Genomic DNA, 22,680 nt, shown 5'->3' on the forward strand with positions numbered 1-22,680 from the left:
TCCTGCCGGTCCCCGAGTACCTTTTCGCAACCCTTATGTCGAAGTAAGGCTACCCGGACCGCAGGAGTTGAGATTTGTTCACCCCTCGCACACAGGCAAAGAAAGTTTACCGGAGGGCTGGTCACTCGCCGGACTCGCTTTGTGTGTCTGCCGTGTGTGCGGGTGTGCGAGTGTGTGTCTTGCGGGTGGCTCTTCGGGATGCGGTGCTTTCGGGGGTGCTTACACCCAAGGAGCAACTTCTTTTGTGGCGCCCAAGAGTACCATCCGTCCTCGCACCCATTTTCCACTTGTGCTGCCTTTGCCGCTGCCTTCGTCTGCGTCTTCGTCATTTGATGAATTACCGTGCAGAGCAAATGGGCGCCCTTTGGCGTGAGTGGGTGGGCAAAAGGGGGAGGAATCGTGGGAGGGCGCAGAGATTAGGGTGCCGGTGTGGGTGGCGTTGAGGGTGCGGGTGTTCTGCCGAGCGAACGTGTGTGTGCTTCGTTTCATTTTCGGAGGCTAGCCCCCAGCCGTCGTCCTTACCCCTAAGCCAGACACCCCAATGTCGTTACTTGACTACACCCAACCTCCCCCGCCCCCCTGATAGACACACACACAATTCGCGCTTCTATGTACCAAGGAGCATTCACGTATGCGGAGATGTGGAGCGGAGACCTACGCCGGGACACCGACGTATATCATTAGAGTGCCTCCACGCCCGTCTCAATGGCACAGCACCCCCGCCATCTGGGCTTTTTCTTTTTTTATCCCAAAAAGCATTATGAGCAGGTTTTCCTTTGCGATTGCTGCCTACGCGGCGTATTAGCAATATTTTTGCAACTGTCTACGTTTCTTCCGTTCCTTTTGCCCTCCTCCCACGCGCCACCCACTCATGTATGGGTTTTTTTCGAACTGTTTATTTTGTGGCTGGGTAAATGTGTCTGGTCTGCGGTGAGTCCCGGGATGGAAATCCTTGTGGGTGGGGGCAAATTGATTCCGTATTGGACTACTTGCTGAAAGCGGCAAAAGCAAAAGGCTTCGAGCCGGTCTGAGAGGGTCTGTATAAGATGGCCCTCCAGGCATTCCTCGAAGCCCTGCGACGGAAACCGAAGCAGCTATATAAGGTGAGACCCTTTGGAGGTTCAGCAGCTCCACCAAGAACCAAACAGATCAAAAAATCATGAATCATTCAATTATCCAGTTGTTGCTTAGGCCATACTAGATTATTGTTAGGAATAGAGTCATGATTTTAAAGATGGTTATTTAAGAAGGTTTGGGAGAACAACAAGGAGTGCAATAAGGCAAATCTTATAAGACTTGACGTTAAATTAATGACTTAATAAATTTTAAATTTAGTGAAGCTTTGAGAAAGTCATAAATAAATAAAATTGAGTACTTTAGGTAATTTAGTTTTCTCTGTTCAATTATTGGTTCAATCTTAGATAATTAATTATTACCAATGGTTGACCAATTACTAGATGTAAATTCTTTTTAGCTATATGAAAATATTCCCTCATCTTATATTCTGTAAGATAAGTGTAACATTTAATTTTGAATGTACGAGTATGCTTTTATAAGATTTTAAAACGCTTTTAGTACCGACTGAGAAGTGATTCCAGCTGCAATAATTAGATAGCGAACCGCTATAATATCAATTAAAAGGGACCTGCCATAACCAAGACATCCTGAAGCAGGAAGCTTCAACACTCCATTAGCACTATTTCCTGTCCTCGAAACGAAAGAGTTCAATCCCCGTTTTGTGAGTGGCCAAGGATGGTGTTAAAAAAGCGTGATTGAAGAGCCATCTAACCATTAGCCCCGACAGTTATACCTAGTGCCCTGTGAGATCGCCCCGACTCACCTTGTGCAGCAACACCGAGGCTTTTCTTTTAGATGCCATCTTCGTGCTGGTGGTGGCGCCTCCGCCAGCACCTCCCCCACCGCCACCGGTTGCCGATGCGGTACGTGTCGATGTTTTTGGAGTTTTCCTCGGATTCTTCGGAATCTTGGCAGTTTTTTTGGGGGCCTGCGTGGAGTGAGGGGTTCGCCCGAAGACCAGACAGTTGAACTGGAGCAGGCGCTGCCAAAATGCGACGATATCAAAGTTGCAGCTGAGGATGCAACTCGACGCGCTGGGTTCTTTAGCACTGCACACACTTGTAACACTCGTGCGGATCGGGTTCGCTGCAGCGGTTTGGCACTTGTCTGAATTTTTGGCGGGTTTTTTAGTGGCGCCTAGCAGCTCGCACAGTTCACTGGGGGTATATCAGCACAGTTTTGAGTTTCAAATAGCCAGTGGCGGACGCGATTTGGCACACTTTCACGGGCGGACTTTTCCGTGCGGAGATCGCCAGCCAGAACTCTGTACTCAAGTTGAGTGGGCTCTTTTTGTTGGGGAATTGCGATTTGTTTTGGTTTGTTTTACTCAGGGCTCAGAGCGCTTGCTCCGGGGGCGAACCAGACACGACGAAAGCCAACTGCTGACTGACCAAAACAGAGATGGCCAAGTGGGTTTTGAGCCGAGGCGCCCGCCTGCTTCGTCCTGCGACGCCGACGTCGGCAGCGCCGGAGAGAGGCGAGAGTGAGAGGCTTAGGTGGCAGCGCCTGCGCAGCAAGGACGAGCTCGGAATGTGGGACGCCGCCAAAAGCGGAAAGTGCGTGTGCAGGCGAAACGCCGAAAAGTGTGCAACACTCGGTGATGCCCCTGCCCCTGCCCGTGCCACACACTCCCCCCCGTCTCATCCTTTCAACGGCGCCACTGTGCCACCCCGGTCCCACCCCCCGACTCGAACACCCCCCCAGAGAGAGCAGAGGGATACGAGTACAAAAACAGAGAAACGCCGATAACGCGACGCTCGACGTCAACGAACCACGCCGCCCATGGCCGCAGAGGGGGCTCCTGGGGGTGGTGGGTCAGCCGGAGAGCGAGAGAGCGGCGGAGTGGGAGGTGGGTGGGCGGAATCAGCCGGATGGCGGCGCGGCAGATGAGTTGACAAACAGCTGAGTGCCGACGGTTTTGTGAATGGGATGGGTGCTCGCCAGTGGGGTGGGGCGGCAATTATTTTTGTTTTTCCCTTTTTTTTGCCAAGTGTAAGTGGGGTGGCGCTGAGGGGGAGGGTCGCTGGCTGTTGCTTTTGTTGTCTTTCGCCGGCATGGCGCAAAAAAAAGGCCGGCTGGATCGCCGCCAGGGGTGGGTGAGGGAGAGCCTGTTGGAATGGGGTAGGTGATGGCTGTGGGTTTTTGGCTTGGGTTCGGCTTGTGGGGTGCCCGGTGGGGTGGGGCAGCGGATGGGCGGTTGTCGGCGTTTCGGATATGAAAAACGCACAAAAAATATTGGGAGTGGGTCCGGGAAAAATAAATGAGAAAAATATATGAGCCGGCTACGTTGTTGCTGTTGGCATGGACAGCATGAATTCCGAACTGCTCTCCCCCTCTCTCTCTGTCGCCCTAGTCCTTTTCGTCCTGTCGCTGGCTTGCCGTCTCGCTCTCTTTGGGGGTGGGGGTGGGCGCACGGAGTTGGGGTGGTGTTGCGAAAGTGGACAACGTTGTTGTCGCTTGTCTGCCAGAGCGGGGAAGGCGGAGTGGGTGGGTGGGCGCTTGGGTGGTGCCAGTGGGTGGAGGGCGACCATGGGCAGCGTAAAGTTTGTGAAAAGAATAAAGGCGAAAAAAGCGACGGGGGACGGTGGTCCGTTTTCGTGGGTTGAGTGCAAAAAGGGTCAAGAGCGATGGCCACCTTGCGGGGCCCGGGGAGGGCTTTATAGGGAGTTTATTTGAACAGGAAGAGAGATCCGTCGCCAGCATGGTTCGACGTCATTGCCGTCGCTATTTCAATGCTTTTCGAGGGTTTCCATGGGGCGATCATAAAACTTGACTCATTTCTCGAGCAGTTACCAAAGGACGGCAAAACAAAGAGGGGATGGCCTTCAGTGGTTTGTGGTTTGGATTTACACTGGACTGTTTGGTCGAATTATTAAAAGCAACAAAGCGAATTGGGAATTGATGTTTATTTGAAAGCGTTTCAGTACCTGCTTTTATTTTATAACAATTTAATGATTAGATTAATAAGGAAAGTCCCGGCAGAAATAAAAATAAAAAAATAAGATACTCGATTGCCTCGACAATCAGAAAAGGGTGTCTCAGCTAACCAACTTAAAACTTTTGACCAATTTAAAAATATATTTTATTACCTAAAACATTTTTAACTTTTTAAATAATTGTTTGATATTGATTTAGGCAGTTATCAGTAAGCTTAAATGAACGCCAGAAATATCGTCAAATACTTGGCCGCCAGACTATTTTCAGCGATATGGGCTAAAAACCTACATCCTTAATCCCAAAGTTATATCTCTTATAGTTTATAGATCTTTTCAGCTTTTTATAGGTTTCGGAACATCTTCTTCCTACCTTACATACTCTTCAAATGTGGTAAGCCTCATTCAAGGTACGCAAACTTAAGTAAAGTCTAACAAATTAATATGTTTTTGATAGTTGTTGTAAACCCAACAAAATGCACGAATTTATTGAGGCCTGTTAAAAGGTAATTACTGGAACTTATGTATCAACCACCTGCCGCAAATCAAGCCAAAGCCTGGCAAACCTCACTGGCTAGAATATTCGACCCTGAGGCCATGACGAACACACCACATCTTAACCGTATATCGCTATTAGTATCATTATCAGGGTTATTATGTCGATGGCGGTTGCGATTTGAGGCATTTGACACGTTTAAAGCACAAATCTTCGGTAACATTATACAATTAGTTCTTAAATTTTAATAAACATTCAACTACATTTCCATTAATTACAACGGCCCGTTGTCAACCAAACTAGACTTTCTTATACCCTTACACTTCTTAAAACACATTTATGCATTTGTCCTCCATGTCAACGAGTTATGAAAGTCAAAGTGTTAGCGTAAAGTGACCATTTAGATTATGCATAATTAAAGCTCGCTCACTTGCTGGCGGAGAAGACACCGTCCGGGTAAGTAGGTTAAATGCGATGATTCTCCATTGTCTCATTGTTTGCTGGCATGCTCATTAACATTCATATCTATGTGTTTATCTCATCGATAGTCTAGTGGGCTTGTGGCGTATAATTGAGTTAATTAAATACTTGAGTACGCCGTGCTGCTGCTGCGAAAATTGCAAGGAAGTAGGTGGACCTCAGCTGGGGGAACATTGGGAACCTTAATTTTTAAAATTCGACAACCAATTCAATTAGACCATACGGAATCAGTTATGAAAAAGAGACATTAGCGAAAAACACCTTTCGAATTTTTGCATATTCATCAAATAAATTAGATTGCTTTGGTCACTTCTTGTTATTTATCTATTAGTGCATACCCAAATATGAAATAAATTAAGTTTGCCTGGCATTATATGAAATGACAATAAATTTGATGGAAATTGGTCGAGCAACACGATAACTGAATGAGTGAAAAGGTAATTGATGGGCGGCACCCCCTTCATCAGACCCTCGACCCATCTTAAATTGTTCGGCTGCGGAACGGGAAGGGCGGGCAAATCAAAACGCATTTATGAAATAATAAACCTATGGCCAGAATCGCTTCGTAAATGCCGTAAATCTTTTAAAACTGCCAGCTACTGGCTACCGCATAAATTCAAGCGATTTTACCTCTGCCCATGGACTACCTCCGCATGGACAGCATGGCTGAATAAAAAATAAGAGCGAAAAAATTGCCATAAAATTAGTTGCACAAAATCCAAAAACTATTTCATCAAAAATGCATAAAATAATAATAAAATCGTACGCGAAAAAAATAGAGAGGCAAAAATAGAAAAAGTTGAATTAATGAAATATTTATATAGCGCACAAAATGAATGCGCCAAATGGCAAAAAATTGCGAATCAGCTAAAAAAATATGCTATGTGTAAAATAAATAATATATAAAATATTTATATAAATTGCAAAAATGCGCAGCTCTGCATAAAAAATAAAACCAGCGTAAAATGTGAAATGCGCAGTCGCCTCTATTTTTCTATTGAGGGGGCGTGATGGGGGCTTCTACAGTTCCTATATGTGCCGGCATATATGCATCCGCGGATATATAATGGAATATGTATAAAATGTCAAATGATTTGTTTGTTCGCTTCTTTTTCCCCCAGTCCCGGCTGCAGCTGACAAAAAACTAATGCAAAAAACAAACGGTTAGTAATATGCTAAAAAAATCTGAAACCGAGGGGATTTCGTTGTCCTCTTTAGGGTGAGGGCCAGTGCAGCAGCCACTGCAGCCAATTCAATTAAAAATCTGCCACTTAAGCCCCCGGAAAAAGGGATGCAAGCGGGCTGGCCCTGACCAGGAATGCACTTAGTTAAAGCCCGAAAGCTAGAATGTAACTTTCAAAAACATTATGAGGTCAATGTTATGTCATTTTTATGACCCAACCCACTTTCAAACCTTTATAGTTAAATGAAACGTAATGATTCGTTTGTGCAAGACCATAATTAGTTACCCCAAAACAACTTACCATGCAATGTTTTTGAATATTCCCCCTGACACGCGGGAAATTCAAATATTATGCTACCGTATTTGGTCGAACCGTCTGAAAAGACTTCACTGTTCCGATGCAGCTACGATGTAAACCGGTTTTGTTGCATAGAGATCGCATCCCCTTGCGGAACCTGCAACCGAGTGGCAAACTAAAATGCAACCCGCACACACACACTCAGTTTTGTATATAACAAAAATTTTATTCGAATTTATTTTTAGTGTTTTTTTCGCCTCTTCCCTGACCAGGAGTCAGAGCGGCAAGGTTCGCGGGAGGCGCAATGCATTTTGTTTGTATTTTTTTGGCCGCGCCAACTACAACACTAAACTGCAAGGATACATGCAAGCGTGTGCGTTTGTGCGCGGTCATAATAAATAATAAAATACAGGCATGCACATGGACACAAAAAATAGGGTAACCTGGCAGGAGGAGAGTGGGCTACTAGGCAAAAAAAAGAGCGAAAAAAGGTTCAGCTGAAAATGCTGTTTGAATTTTGCGCACATTTTACGCCTGATCGAAATATTTTGCGCCATCCAGGCGGTGGGCCCACAGAAAAAACTCAAACGCAATGGGTTGAGTGGGGGAGGACGTCCTCCTGCCCCGAAAACTGCACATCCCTGCCAGTCCCTCTTCTATGCACGCGCCTACAAAACTTTTATTGTGTCCGTCGATGTTTTTTCTGCTTTGACGCTTCGACCAAAAATTGCCAATGGGCTTTGTCCGACGGGGCGAGCAGGGGTTAAGGGTTTTTCGACGGCCCACGGGGGGACCCCGGTGGTGCGCTGCGGTGCAGTGGCCCCAGCTTAGACCACGGTTATGGTTATGATTGTGGTGTGATGGCCCGCTCGCGTTCCATTGGCTGGTCTGTTGCTTGTTTTGGCCCGTCTCGTTGAGGTAGGCTAAGCAGTTGAGTGCGGCATACATGCACTGCCCCCGTGGACTGCATGTGCATTCGAATGTTTTGTTAATCAGTTTAAAGTCCCACATGTGGGTGTGGTCTAAAATTATAGGCTTGCACGGACTATTTATTAAAGCGGTGCCGCGGACGACCCTCAAAATGTCCCCCCACCTGGGGATTGGCTCCCCACCAGAAATTGACGAAATAGCAAAGCTGTAAGACCGACAGGAAAACACACTGAGTTCAGAAAGTTACAGATCCTTGAAAATTATTTTAAAATTATTTGTAAATCAAGGAACAGCACTTCATGGTATAAGCCTTCGATATAAGTCTCCTTTACCAGATACAAAGGCAACCTGCTAACTTCTTGATAGATGTAATTAGGAATCCTTCACCGAGTCGGTTCGCTTGATTTCATTGCGAATCGCAGCTCTTCCGAGCCATCAGTGCCCACATAAAAAATCCAATTTCATTTATTTGCTTCAATCAATTTTAATCAAGTCCAGTGGCGAGATGCACACGCAGGGACGAGAGGGAGACGGAGCCCGAAAATACAAAGACACGGACGACATCTTAAACTTCGCACACTCATCGCATCTTACACACGTCACCTGGCCGCACGGGCAGGTGTGGGTTTATCTCGGGGTTATTACCGCTGAGTGTTGCCACACAAAATAATGCATTAAGGACGACAGGGGGCGGTGGCAGGACCCGGAGTGCAGGTCTCAGCACTCAGGACCCGAAACAGGACAACGACAGTTGCAGCTGCGTCGACTGCACAGGGCCACCCCCGCATGAGCTCATCCCCGGCCCCAGCAAAGTGCATTCGTCGCCCCCAACCCCTGGGCAGGCTCGGTGGTCTTCCAACTAAGGCCGACTCTTTGGCAAATTTATGATGTCCGAGTGTGGGTTTTCTTGGGCCTTTTCGGCCAATACATGGCCATATGCACGCCTACTGCCCGATACTTATGTACAACAAAAAAGCCAAGTTGTCTTAAAATTTAATGAAACTCCTGGCCGAGAAACAGAGCGAGAAAGAGCGAGACCAGAGTCCGGAACTCCTCTTGGCAACCAGATCTTTAGGCCTACTTGCAAGCCAAATCTTTTTATGTACAAGCCGAGTGTGTGTGTGTGCGTGCGAGTGTGTGAGCTGTGGAGTGCGTTTGTGTTGTAGTTGCTTTTTGTGCTTGTCAGAGCCTGCAATAATAAGTTTTCCATGCACTTAATGTCAAGTAAACAGAACGACACCCCCAGCCAGCCCCAAAGACTGATTCTTCGACTGCATTTTCGGCAGCTCACTTCGGGCCCACGCACACACACACACACACCCACACACACACAATAGGGGGCCGCACCCACACTCTCGCAACAGGGGGCCGACTTTTGCATAGTTTTAGGCGCCTTGCAACACATTACGCATACGCACGGTTGCCCTGCCAGACCCCGAGTTGTTGTTGGCCATGTTGCAAGGACTACCACAACAGCAACTACGACTACAAGTACAACGATGCAGTCGTTGCAACTGCATCTTCGAATTTCTTGTGCAATTTCTTAAGATCCTGCCAGATTGTGCTGCTCTGCTCGCACAGGCCGGCTTACCTTCTCGCTCGCACCCGCAGCCGAAAGGCCTGGCAGTGCAACGTCTTTTTGGGATTGGAAAATTTGTTGCTGCTGCATTTTCTTAAAATTTTGTTCAAATATGTGAATAATTGCAAAAGGTTCGGGCGCCGGGCCTATGTGCCTGCCATTTAATTTTCCAAGACGTGCAGAGGCGAGTGTGGGGCTGTGCTCCGAGATATCTCCTGTACATAATATGGAGAATATATTTCGAGACCTGAAGCCTGCCTTGCCTTGTCAACCCGCTTGAGATTTACATAAATAACTAAAATTTTAATATATGTTTATTAAAGCTCCACTCTTAAGCAGGCCTCTCCCTGCAAAAAGCATTTAGACTAATTGCGTTCAACTTTTGATTGGTCGGCCATTGATTGTGCAAAGTATTTTCTGCACATTCGGGGGGCAGCATTAAATTTGCAAACTGGCGTTGAGCAGTAAAAAGATCTGCCCAATTTTCGTCAAATCATTGTGTGCTCATTCATGCACATTAGACAGAAGTACTTTGGCAAGTTTTCCCACCCAGTGGTGGAATTACAAATTAATGTCTAAGTCCGGGGTGTTGATACACAGATATTATGATGATGGCCAAACGTATGCAGTGCTTTCCTAATTACCTCTGATGGAGGAAATTCAATTTGAAACATTTTTGATGAGAAAACATAATTAGTACATAAATAAATGGTGGATGGATCCGCCCGCTAGCACTACAATATATAGCTTTATAATATTTTTGGCGATCCTTAACATAAAATTATTCCTATTTTAGTAAAGAGTATTTCTTGTAGTCAGTAGACAAACCCCTCAATCGAACGATGAATTACCGTCGGCAATTCGTCAAAACACAATTTTAGAATATATTTCTTATCGAAAAAAAGAGAGGCGTCCCAGCGCCTGGCTGTACCTATTCCCCACACACTCCCACTGCCTCAGACCCTAACCAGAGCACCAACTGAAAGCGACCAAAATGAAATACAAGTATAAATTGCGTGTTCCCTGCCAGCGGCAAGGGCAGCGAAACGAAAAAAGAAAATTCGTAGCATATAATGGCGTAAGACATATCCCTCGAAAATCTCCCAGCCAGTCAAGACGATGCGGTGGAGACCAGAGAGGTAAAAGGGAAGGGGAACCCAGGGCGACCAGGACGAGGACCGGGACCGAAGGCACTGAACAGGATGAGCCGGGATGGGACACATGCGCTGGGGCACCCTAAAACCCATCAAATCTAATCTCGGAGCGTAGCTGCTGATGCTCGCCGGACACTGAACACTGGACACTGGTTGCCTAGGAGTCCGACCCTCCTGCCCATTTCCCCAGCCCAGCCCATCCCACCAAATCCCTTTTCCCCTCCCGCGCTGGCTGTTGGCAAAAACTAAGCGGACAGCTTTCTTGGAATGCTTCTTGTCCTCCTCTTCCTGCGGCCAAAACGAAAATTGATGACCGGCCAGGGTCTGCTGGTCGTCCGGTTTTTAGATTCAAGGAAGGGGGCTGGGACTGGGATTGGGTGGCCAGAATCAGCAGCACGGGTGCGGGGGGTGTTTGCCAGAATCAGTTTGGTCATTGGCGCTGCGGCCAAAAGAAGTAATTCATCTTATTTTTTTCGACCCACACTCTGCGCGCTTCCTGTCCTTTCACTCACCCTCACCACCTTCTTGGCTTTATTCTGCTTTCCTTTTCGCCCCGGCCCAGTCCCGTGACCTTTTTTTCCCTGCGCCTTGGCGACGGTCTCTCAAGACGCCCACATGAGTCGGGGCAAGGATACGCCAAAAGGATAATGAAAGCAGCAGCAGTAGAACTTTGCAGTAGAATGGGGCTAGGTTGGCGCTGACGGGGGGGAACGGGAAGCGAGAACCTGGACCCAAGCGTTGAACTTAAGTGAACTCAAACAAAGCGAGCTGGCGACTCGGGGGTGCTCCTGCAGAAAAGGACGCAGGACCTCTTCGAGCTGATCCCTCAGACACACACACACACACACACACATAGAGACACAGTGGAGGCTGCCTCCAGGCATCATTACATCAAATGTCCTTCGCATTTCAGCAAAACAACAAGATGGCGGTTCCCAGGCAAAGGACGAAAAGGCATCCAAAGAAAAACCCCAAAAGCAGTCGGCACAGAAGCCGCTGGGAAGGGGGATGGAGGGGGCTACCCAAAAGGATTGGTGGGCGGGGCGAACGGAAACGGGGGACTGAGGGACTAAGGGAATCGCCATGGTCGCGCCGGAGACGAAAGGGGCGAACTTGGCGCCCCAAACGCTAGGGCGAAAGGACTAAGCTAAAATGGAAGTGGAAATGGAATTGGTGGGTTGGGGGAGGGGGTTGGGAAACCATCCTTTCCATCCAAAGGAGAACCAGCTCATTGGCGCAAGCAATAAACGTTAAATTTTTTCTTGCTTCTGCAGCATTATGGCCAAATGGAAGGGAGTACGCGGCACACCCGGGCAGCAGAAGAAGTCCTGCGAGCGGTCCAAAAAGTCTGACGTGCAATAAAAGACCAAAAATCCTTTTCCATTGCGCTAAGCTCGGAAAATGTTCGGGGGGTCGAGTGGAACGGCGCCGCAGAAGGCGAGAGCACTCGCTGAAATTTCGGCAGGAGGAAAAGTTTCGGGTTGGGGTATAAATGGTATAAAAATAATCGTCATAAGAGGGTGGGTGGTCGAGAGGGGTTGCTTAGGTGTGGGAGTGGGCCGACCACGACCGTTGGTGGGTGGGGGGTTTTCGTGCTGGCACCGTGGGGACAGTGGGTTATTAAGTCCTCAACATTTCCCAATAAAAGTTATGATGGAAACCAAAGAATAATGGAGCACGGTGGTAATTCCACAAATTGATAACCAATTAAGAAGAAAACAATGCGGTGTTGTAGGTTAATAGTTCCTGAGCTATCAACTCAAAGTCTTAATAACTAAAGAAGGCCTAAAGCCACCTAAATTTTCATTCAAAATATAACCTTTTAATATTAACAATATAACATATAATTAAGAAATTCTAGCAATCTATTATCCTAATGTAAGGCATTGCCATACCTATTTTTGTCCGATAACCTTAAGCGACTTGAACGAGAGTTAAAGCTTAGGCTGACAAGCCTAAAATGCAAAAATGACTATTATATTATCATGTGTACATTGTGTAATGTGTAATTTGTCAACTACAATTTAAAACACGTCGCTTCCATTATGTCGTTGTACATGTTTAGGATTATTAAAGTTTTAATTGAGTTATCTAAGTGGGCAGCACTCGATTTCCACCGTTCGTCCTGCCAGGACTCCAATCGACGCAAGCCAGAGAAGCGGTTGGTGTGAGATGGGATTGATGAAGGAACCCCATTCGAAGCGGACGATCCCTGATATTAAGGAGCGGAGAAAGCGAAGCGGCGCTGCAGGCAACTCATCCCTATCAGCTCCCTTCCTGGCTCTACCTTGGCTCCTGGCTCCTGGCCAAAGTCCCCACCGGATACCATTCCCAGAGTTGCATTAATTTTTACCATTTGCTCTTTGTGCTGCAGCGTATATTTTCCCCCCTTTCGGTTCGTTATTTTTTCAGTCAGCCCCGCTTTTCGGTCGGGGGATATTTCAGCGCTGGGTGCCTAGTTTTGGCCCCCCCTGCCGACCCCGACCTCTTTTGCTGTGTGTGTTTGACCAGCGCTTTGTTTTCAACCTATTCCCAAATAACCCTGGGCCATTAAATTGTCCCCCGCTGCACTCACACAGCCAAAAGCGAGCCGGCTCCAACCGGCACACACACACTGGCATAAAGGATAACTATGTTAGGTTGAGCCCACGGCTATGGGCCCTCCAACCAGCCCGTGCCGCACATCAAAACTCATTTCATGTAACGCGCATTATGCTTTCCACGGCATTTCGCGTCCACAAACTGACAGTTGATGGATTGGAGGTACGCCCATGCCCCCGAATGTTCCTCAGAGCCCCCGCGCGTTGGTCAAAGTTGTATTCGATATACATAAAGCATTTGAAATCGGTACTGCTTTTTAAAGCTCCACTCGGGGGCTGCCGCGCAAGGCAAAGGCGCGCGGCTTGGGACAGCCACCCATAAATTCCATTTATATTTCAGCTGACTGCCGCGCCCCAAAGTTGGTCTCCTTTGTGCCCCACCCGCACAACACACACACATGGGTTAAGCCACAATTTGATATGTCCATTGTGTCTTATCAGGCGACATGGTTACCGCAGCGAACCCCCAGCGAACGCTTCGAGCTGCCGGAGGGTCTCGACTCGAAGTACACTCGGTTGGCCGGGTCCCCTGGCAGATCCTTGCGGCCTTGCCCAAAAAAATAACACCCCACCCCCACATTTCTAACTCGAGAGAACAAAAAATAAAGGGCGAAAGGAAAATACACACGAAAAAAGGAATATTAAATCGTTATATTGGTCAATCTCGCCATCAGATGCATCAGGATACTTCTTTGAATTTGGAATTTATGGAATGCCTTTTAAAGACAATTTAAATAAACAATTGGTTATTGATTACCTTAAAGTACTTTTTATATAAAACTATCAATTCTTTCTAATAATTGTGACCAGAAATAAAAAATAAACGGACAAAATATTCAGTTATAGCGGATATTGAGCCACTTTAGATAGTCTTTTCTCCCAGTGCAGGCCCCCACTCTCCCAAAGACGAAATGAAAACGCGCTCGTCAGTCAGGCAGTTCCCTTGTCCCTTCGGGAAGCAGAGGAAAGTAAGGGAAAGGCAAGGCGGGCCAGGGCCCAGCCCACATCAGAGCAGTCTTCGTCTAGCACGGTGGCATACCGCCTTTTTTTCCACAGAACCCCCCCAACTCGTGCCACTTCCTCCGGCCAAGAGACCACCCAAAACCCAGGCAAACCACCCCGTCCCTGGCTCGTTTCCTGCTCAACAAATGCCAAGAAAAAGTTTTTTCGACATCGTTCCCCCACCGAAGCCCGCCCAACTCTGTCCTCATCATCATTGTCGTTGAATTTGAAACGTTGTTGCAGCCACTGGGGTGGGTGGGAGCATATCGGTCTGTGAGGGGGTCAGTCGACGTCCTCGACGCCCCCCGTCTTCGTTTTCGTCCTGGCACTCGTGTCCTCCGCCTCCCCTGAAACCTTGTGGCAGGAGCAGCGCCACATGGCTGGCCAAAGCAAAGGCAACACATTTGAAGAGGGTCGCACACATCGCCGCAGTTTGAGGCAGGGGCAAGCAAAGAAATGGGAAACTAAAATGAAAGAAATCCTGGGACAGGAACAGCATGCACTGAGGTTTAAATCGTCGCCAGAGCTTGAAATTCCGAGGAAATTATTCTAAAATTTGGAAAAAGAAAACGCTGAGACTAGCTACTGCAATGCCTCAGGGGCCCAAGTTTCGATATGTTTCTATGAGAAACCATTGGTCATTATTTCTCCAGAATTTTTTTCGCCCAGTGCAGGGACGAGGTTATTGGACCCGGACCCGGGTACATGTGTTCCCCAGCTCCAGCTGTGCTCGTCTGCTCGTTTGTTCTTCGATTTAATGAAGGATATGCCGCACGGCTCACCTCTAAGCACCCAATCCCAAGTCCCAGAATATTCCCTTTACTTTTTTTATGTATTTCATAACTTTTCTCTGCTAGCACGGAAAAAAAAGTTTGGTTTTAGGCCTAAAGAGTGGCTTGTGCCACCCTTCTTAGCTCGCCCGTTTTTCATGAGGATTTCGGCTTGGGTTTTTCCTTTCCCTTACCCTTTTCTCAAATACTTCGCCAGCTGTTTTGCATAAAATGACGGTTTTCGGTCGAAAGAAAAGAGTTTGAATGGGGTTGAGCCCACCTTGAAAAAGACGCGATAAATTGGCAAGGGTGTTTTTCTTCTCCTAGAATGGCAAAGATGATGTCGAAATTAGGGCTACAAAAGACAGCGAAAATGTGAGTGAGATGCGAAATAAATGGCAGAGTTGAAAGCGGTCGGAAAGTACACGACAGGTTAGCTGGCGGATGATTGTCATCAAAGAAGTCTTCAATGGCTTCTAGCTTCTCTTACGAATCTTCAGGCCCCAACCCTCGGATGTGAAAGTCGAAACTTCGGCCACTTAGGTTCACCAACATTTCGTACAGCCCACCAACTCGATCCAATGTCAATAGCAATATTATTTCATCTTCTGCATGTGGAGTCCTTCAATTATCCCCCTTGGGCCTCCCCGTCCACACACTCGATAAAAATATGAGAGGGGGAGGCTCGGCCAAATCTTGAGTGGATGAGGTGGTGTGGGATTCCAGCCCTGTGCTGACTATTCCCACTCTCTCTGTTACGATATTGTCAAAAAGTAATTAGATTCGAGGTTATTACATAAGCGCAAACGAGCGTCCAGAACTGGGAACGATTCGAGGGGTGGTCTTTGGGTCAAGGGAGGCGGTTGTGGGATGCAACTCTGCCCGTTTTTATTTTATTTCTGGGCACGAAAAATGTGAAACAAAGTATCAGAGACGGGGCAAGTGGTGACGCCGTTCCCGGCGCTGGACCTCACACCAACCTCAAGCTCCCTCGGATGCCCGTCCCCTGGCCCTCTCGCATCGTCGTCGTCGCAGGCAACAAATTAAATGCTGAAAATAATACAAAGACATCCTCCCTCCTGGCGGCGCTAACGATTCTGGTGACGCGAGCTCAGTTTACGCTTAGCGCGGAGGCTTACGGCACATGGCACTCGGTGATGGGGGTGGTGGGGTGGCATGGTGGTGCGGTGTGGGTGGAGGAGCTGGTGGAGGGTGGTGGAGCAGTTACGGGGTGACTGGCGGCCCCTCGTCTTCGCCGTCATGACAACAAGGCGCAAAATCTTCCGAAACAACAAGGAGGCAGAGGTTCTGCCTCTCGGTAGGGACTTGGCTCTGGGGATAAACTTGTGCGATGAAGTTTGATGATGATGGGGGGCGCCTAGTGGGTGGATCCGGCCCGCTGCCTCGGTCCAAGATACAGTCCCAACCTCATTTCCTCTTTCCATCCCTTCTGAGTGTTTCTAATCAAAAATACATTTCACTTTCCGAAACCAAGTGACAACGAAATGCAAAAGTGTGGCGCTAACCAAATGTTAAACCTTTCAGAAGCAACGAGGGTTTTAATACCCTTATACTTCAAAACATCCGTTTTTCAGAGATCTTTGACTGGCAAAAATGTTTTCTTTAAAACATTTTTTTATAAAAATATATATTTGTAAGCCGGCCTTGATCCTTCAAATGTCAAAATCACCTATGTATAACAAGTTATGGAGCTAAAACGGCTTGTAAAAAGTATACTAAACGTTTTGAGGAATATTTTAAAAAAGTATAAGGAATACTCATTATTACAACTTATCACGTAATTAAGCAATAAAACAAATTCAGCACCAAGGAAAAAAACAAAATTTAATGTGCTCTCTAAAAGTGTATACAAACGAGTTCTCTATACAAAAAACTGTCGCAATTTTATCTCACGTTGGGTTCGAAATTTCTTATTTTGGGTAGGAAAATGTCTGATTTGCATTTGGGTTGTCCTGACAGAAAAGGGTTCGGCCCTGCCTCGTTTAAGGGGTGACAAAGTGATTAAAAACTGTGGAAAAAGGGGTTGAGATGGGGTGCAGGGAAACCAAGATGCAGGTGAAACCTTCGAGGAAGGGCGCTGGGATAAAGAGCTAGGAGAAAGCCTGAAAGTGGGGTAAGTGACGGAACGGTAGCGTGCTCGGTAAGGGTTGCTCGGTCTGAGATTGTGCCTAGTTTAATTTCAGTTAATTGTGTTTGGCTTTCGAGTAAAACATTCAAGTATTTGATGGAAATAATGCTGGAAAAGCGGTGAAATTTCTCGATTCGGTGGTGGGAAATGGCACGGGGGTGGCCCGTAAAAGGGTTGAGCTGAAGGGAACTTGCTCTTCCTCAAAAGTTGTACCCACGTACATATATGAGAAGTAGTTTCTGCCAAGTCACATGCTAATGCGAATCAGAAAGCAGCTTAGAGCTTCGGAGGGGGAGCAAACGGGGGTGTGCTATTATTTGGGATACAGAAATTAATTTCACTAAAATAGTCGAATCTCTACTGATTACATCACAGCAATCAAAAGTGTATAGGAAAATAATTGGGATTTCAAGGAATTCAACATGAAATTAATTTTATTTTTGTAAATTGTGCATACTGCCTGCCATTTTACATACATATGCTAGATGCCCAATTTGATTATGTTATATGTGTAAATTATTTAAATTCCTACCTATCAGGTGCTACGTATTTTTACAGAGCTCCGATCTGTTTGATCCGACTCTTCGCACATCATTAATCATATTAAGCGCGTATCGTATGATATCACAATAATAATTCAGAAAGGTTATGAACGCTTTTTCCGCGTCATCTTTCCCCATAATTTCTAGGAGCGGAGCATGAAAAATCTCTTGTTGCGGTCATATTGAAAGTTAATTGAAAATCAAGTTAATGCGTTTAATTGAATAGCCGTATAGGCATATGTGCTGTCAGCGTCCCATCGCTAAAAACCCTGTACACAGAAATGCAATAAAAACATTAAACAGCCAGCGAAAAAGAATCGAGTACACAAACATAAAGCACACATAATTGCTTACACACAGATACACACGCCCACGAACAGCGGGTGGGAAACCGAGCGGATGTACTGTCGATGCGTGGAGGAGGCCCCCGCTGCCCAATGCTCGCCACACAATATATAGAAAATCATAATGCATCATCGCAGAACAAAGGCGACACGCACAGACCCATAACCCGAACCATATCCATAGCCGTAACCCCCGTCCCGCCTGGCCGAACCCTACAGGACAACCCTTTGAAGCCAGGTGTGAGCTACGCACCATCTTGGGAGGAGTGGTGGTAGTCCTCCCTCCTGTCCCAATCAGATAGTCAAAGGGACTGTTCTGGGGGCAGGAGAGCTCTTCCCCCACCCGAAGGATGTCCAAGATCGAGCAATCATTACCATATTTAATGGAAAACACTCTCCAATCTGCAGGCCATATAAACTGACACCTTCGGCAGAGACTTGGTCTTCTTATAATCATTATGATGGAGCCTTCTGCTCGAAAAATCCGGCCGGAGTCTTGAGCCTAAAAGCAGGCTATGCTATCGATTTGCAGGCCTTGTTGCTTAGCCGTCGTCTCGCTCGCACACGCACACACTCACCCACGCTCGGGGGGAAATCCATTTTTCTTAAGATAAATTTTGATTAAAATTTTCGACCAACACACGTGTGATTCTTCGGTCTCGCTCTGGCTCTCGGCCTCTCTCGCTCGCTCTCTATGTATCACTCTCGACTCGGCCTTCGATGGGACGGGGGTCCTTGCATTAGAGATATTGTGGGTCCGGCAAATGTCTTAAGATTTTGCAAACGAAAATAAATGCAGCGCAGCGGGCGCTTGGGATGTGGCATCTTCTATACATAAATGAGCAATTTACTGTGTTTTTTGATAGGCGCTCTGCCCGGTGTTTATGCAAAGTTCGGCATTAATTCTCATTTCCTCAAGAGTTTTTGGCCAATTAAATGGACATTCTTCAGGTTACCTCTGACTGTACTTGGGAAGCATAAATGCTATAAGCCTAATGATTGTAGTTGCCTTTGTACTAGTTAAATAGCAGTTATAAACTATATTCTCTTCAATGCAGATGATGAAATTGAAATACGATGGATCCAGAGGATCGCCCTGGTGGCCCTCAGAAGGGGGATACCGATTAATTGTGGTTTGGGAAAGGGAAAAAAATGGGATTTCGTTGTGCCCGCTCAGCAGTGGACTCGCAGAGCCCCGAACCAGGTCCTGAATCATTATGCACCCACAGCCTTGGTGCACTTTCTTCGTACCTACGGCCGTCTCGCTCTGGCCCCTGGCCTGCCACACACTCGCACTCGCTCTCCCTCTCACTCGCTCACTAATAAGAAGCTTCCGAATCAGGCCCTCTCGCTCTGGCAGTCTGCATGCCGACTCTGTCTAGGGCAAAATGCAAAAATGTGCATTAGGCAAAGTCCAAGAAAGCAAAACGAAAACTTTTCGGGCGGCCCAGTGGGCTGGGCGGGTGGCGAGCGGAAGCTGTTGCAGCTGCATGCGGTTTGCCGGTGTGTGTGCGCCCGTGTGTGCGTGTGTGTGCTCAGCTGGGTGTTGCATATGCACTTGTGGGCGGGCCGGGTGTAAGTGTGTGGTCAGCTTCTTAAAATACAAGCACACAACTGCACGAGCTCCGAAAATTCTTACAAGCAAAAGTGCAAATCTCTCTCTTTCTATATAAGTGTGCGTGTGCGTATGTGTGTGGGCGAGAGTGTGTGTGGGTGGGCGGATGTGGTCAACTGATGTATGGGAAACTCTTTGGTCAGTTTTCTTGCAAGAAAATCTAATCAACACACACACACACACACTCGAGTGCTGGCCCACTCAGCAGAGTGTTACGTATACGCAGTGCTGGACGAACGTCGTTTGTGCATAATTCGTTTGGGTCTGGAGCGGGCTGGGCGGGGGGTGGGGGCGTAATTTCTCCCAGGGGGTCGCCCACAAACACATACATATATAAATGCTTTTAATTTGCACAGGACGAACACACAAAAGGAGCCGGGGAGTGCAAAATTTTGAAGAAAATCCAGCAGCAAGTGTCGGCGGCTGGGAAGTTGGGTGCTTGAGCAGTTCGGTAGCTGGGCAGTCGGGCAGTCGGGGAAGTCTTACGAGATGGGGCCAGGAGCAGACGGAAAAGAGCCAGGACGGTGCTGGAGAAAGGGAGACGGTCTGCATAGTGCTGTCTTATCTTTTTACTTGGAAGCCACCACCTCTGCGGGCAGGGCGATGGGTCAGAGGACTGGGCCCGGGCCGGCGTTATGCATCCACAGTTGAGTTTTGGGCTTTACGCATGCATAATCAATGCATTTTCTTCGAATTGTCTACGCCGTAGGGGGAGCGAGCGAGAGCGACTGACCGGGCCCGGGCGGAGCAGGAGATGCGTTCAGTTTATAAATTAGTTGCAAAATATAATTCAAGTCCTGGGCTCTGAGCACTCGTCTTTGTGCGTGTGGCGTCTTCGGGGGCGGAGTGCTCAATCCTTTTTCCCTAGCTCGAACCGAATCTGCACACAAAAATCGATTGAAATGCCGGCTCTTATTATTCTGATCTTTGTGCTGGGATTTGAGGCAATTAGGAAAACCACTTTAATTGCTGAGACTTAGGAGCGGATTTGCAAAATTATTTTCCATTCAATTTATTTCAAGGTACTGGTACAGTCCACATGAAAACACGATACCAAAGACAATCTTTAAATGCATAAATCGCCCCTGCACTCGCGGCTTTCGGCGCCATTTCAATTCAATAAAAAGCAATTACAGCCCAATCAATCGGTCAAACCGAATCCGAATGCGGCAATAAAAAGGACTTCGCGTCAACCGCAAAACTGACTCGACTGATAAATCAAAAAATTTCGCTAACAAACGAAAACGAGGCGGAAAAAAGCTGCGATGCGAAAATCCTTTATCCCCTAGTCGAATATGCAAATAGAAAAGGAATATCTTACCGCGCAGCGCCCTTTGTCTGGCTTTGGTTTTTATTTGATCCCATTGTTGCTGCTCCACTTTCGAATTGATTTCGCCGAAAGTCGTAAATTCCTTTGGCAACTTTCGCTCGTTGAATTTTGCATCCTTTGGGCCGTCGTCGCTGCTGCTGCTGCTGCCGCTGCTGCTGCTCCTGTTCCTGCTGTTTATTTTTCGGATTGTTTCTTGTTTTTATTTCGCCGCCTGTTTTGTTGCTTTTTGTGGCCAAGAAAAATGGAAAAAGCGGCAAAAGAGTGCTGGAAGTCGGGATCCTCCATAATATTATTCAAAGTCATGGAGGGCCGCGCGTGTGTGTGTGCGTGTGAGCCGGGCCGAGAGAGAGAGCGAGAGCGGGCCACCAACACAATGGCAAAGCCGCTCGTCGTCGTCGTCGTTGTCGTCGTCGCGAGTTGCTCTTTGCTCCTTTTCGTCCTCGTCCTCGTCCTCGTCGCTCGCCTCGTGTTTGTTTATTTGCATTTCCGCTTGAGCTGCAGGACTCTCTCCTCGACTGCGTGCGTGTGTGTGCGCGCGGCGGCTCAACAGGTGGCTGTGTCTGTTGCTTCTCCGCCGCCGCCACCGCCGCCGCCTCCGCCATTGTCACTCGGTTCTTTTTGCTGTTGTTGCCCGCTTTCTAGCTCGTCCTGCTTGTTTTTTGTCTGCCGCCGCCTCCAAACACTTTTGCCTTCGCACTTCTTTTCCGCTGCCCATGTGTGTGTGTGTGTGTGTGTGTGCGTGCGATAGTGGCCTCTGGGCCATGCACATCATCTTCTCTCGCCGCTCTCTGCCATTGTCGGCTCCTCTCAACTTGTTTGCTGGCTTGTTTGTTTGTTTTGCCTCCACTTTGCTTTTTCCTGTCTTCTTTTGTGCATTCCCCGCCCACCTGGCCCGCCCCCCGCTCCATTTTCCGGGGGATAATTTTCTTGGTCGCCTGGCTTTTTGTGCTTTTATTATGCCGCACACGGCTCAACTTTTCAACTTGTTCTTTTTTAGCTTTTTTCGATGGCGGCAAAATAAAAAGAAATAAAAAATACATTTTCGTCAAGGACGTTAATTGTTTTGCTTCTATTTTTTCGTCTGGCCTGCATGCGAGTGTGTGTGTGTGTCGCTGGCTGTAAGTGCGAGCGAGATGGAGGTCGTGTGTGTGTGTGTGTGTGCGGAGCGAGTCCTTTGACTTTTATTTCTGCTTTTATTTTCCGACGCTGCTTGTTTATGTTGTTTTTTATTACCGCCTCAATTTGCGTGCACTTTGCGGTTGTGTTGCTTCTGTTTTTGTTTTTGCACTGCGTGTCCTTGCCGATATTTTGCTTTCTTTTTCCACTTTCTTCCGGTCTGCGAACACACCGCCACACATGCAGATGCGCCCGTAAGTGGCGTTTAATTTATCAATTTGTCGTTTGCCAAAGGAATTCATCATTTGATTCTTGTCCTCTTTTTTCGACGCTTCCGGTTTCCCCCTTTGACGCGGTTTGTTTACTATTGTCTGGGCTTAATCTTTTGTTTATTTGCCATCAACGTCATCGTTCGTGCCGTCTGATGTCGTCGCTTTGTCGTTGCACCGGAAGCTCATCGGTTGCGATGAACATTTTCTTTTCCACCTCGCCTTGCCCCCTTTGGAACATCTTTTTAGTGTTTCGGTAATTGGAGTCAAATTGTTTTTTGACATGGATGGTCTACTGATTGGGGAAATGGAGTCTAAAAAGGGAATTCGAAGACCATGTGATCGATGGATGAAATCAATGTTTCACATGAATGTTTTCCCGACCTGATCACTATTGTATTTTGTACAGTAAGTACATTGTAGGTATATGCGGACAAAAAGAATAATTTGCTCGTTTTTGATTGTTAATAAAAACGCTATGAATACTATTAAAGCTTTTTTCAGAAAAAATTTTGAAATATTCGAATTTGCCATTTAAGAAAATAAAAAATGTAAATTTCTAATTTAGTTGTATCAGAACTTTATATAAAATCATTCATCTTAGATTGCAGATATAGTTTGCTAGTTTTTAATTGTAAATAAAATAATCTGTAATTATTTTTAAAGATTTTTTTGAAATATTGCTTAAAACATTATAATTTGCCATTCAAAAACTATAAAAAATGTGAATTTCTTTTAACTTTATGTTGAATGAGCTGCGTATCATTGATTTAAATATTAAATTCTAATACAACTTAGAATTTAATATTTAAA

At 46.8% G+C, this 22,680-nt stretch overlaps 1 protein-coding gene across 2 annotated transcripts in view; it reads right to left on the reverse strand.

Moving 5' to 3' along the window:
• LOC108034147 (glycine, alanine and asparagine-rich protein) overlaps window positions 1–22,680 on the reverse strand; it is a 58,940-nt gene that overhangs the window by 25,435 nt on the left and 10,825 nt on the right. Inside the window, exon 1 of one of the 2 annotated variants that reach the window (XM_044094134.2) lies at window positions 1,841–2,245. The exons of the other annotated variant lie outside the window; for it this stretch is intronic. Within the exon in view, the coding sequence (XP_043950069.1) occupies window positions 1,841–1,879 (39 nt within the window). The 5' untranslated portion in view covers window positions 1,880–2,245. Of the gene's footprint in view, window positions 1–1,840; window positions 2,246–22,680 lie in introns of those variants that run through there. 2 annotated transcript variants of the gene reach the window in all.

This window comes from Drosophila biarmipes, chromosome 2L, assembly GCF_025231255.1.
Source record: "Drosophila biarmipes strain raj3 chromosome 2L, RU_DBia_V1.1, whole genome shotgun sequence".
NCBI lineage: Eukaryota > Metazoa > Arthropoda > Insecta > Diptera > Drosophilidae > Drosophila > Drosophila biarmipes.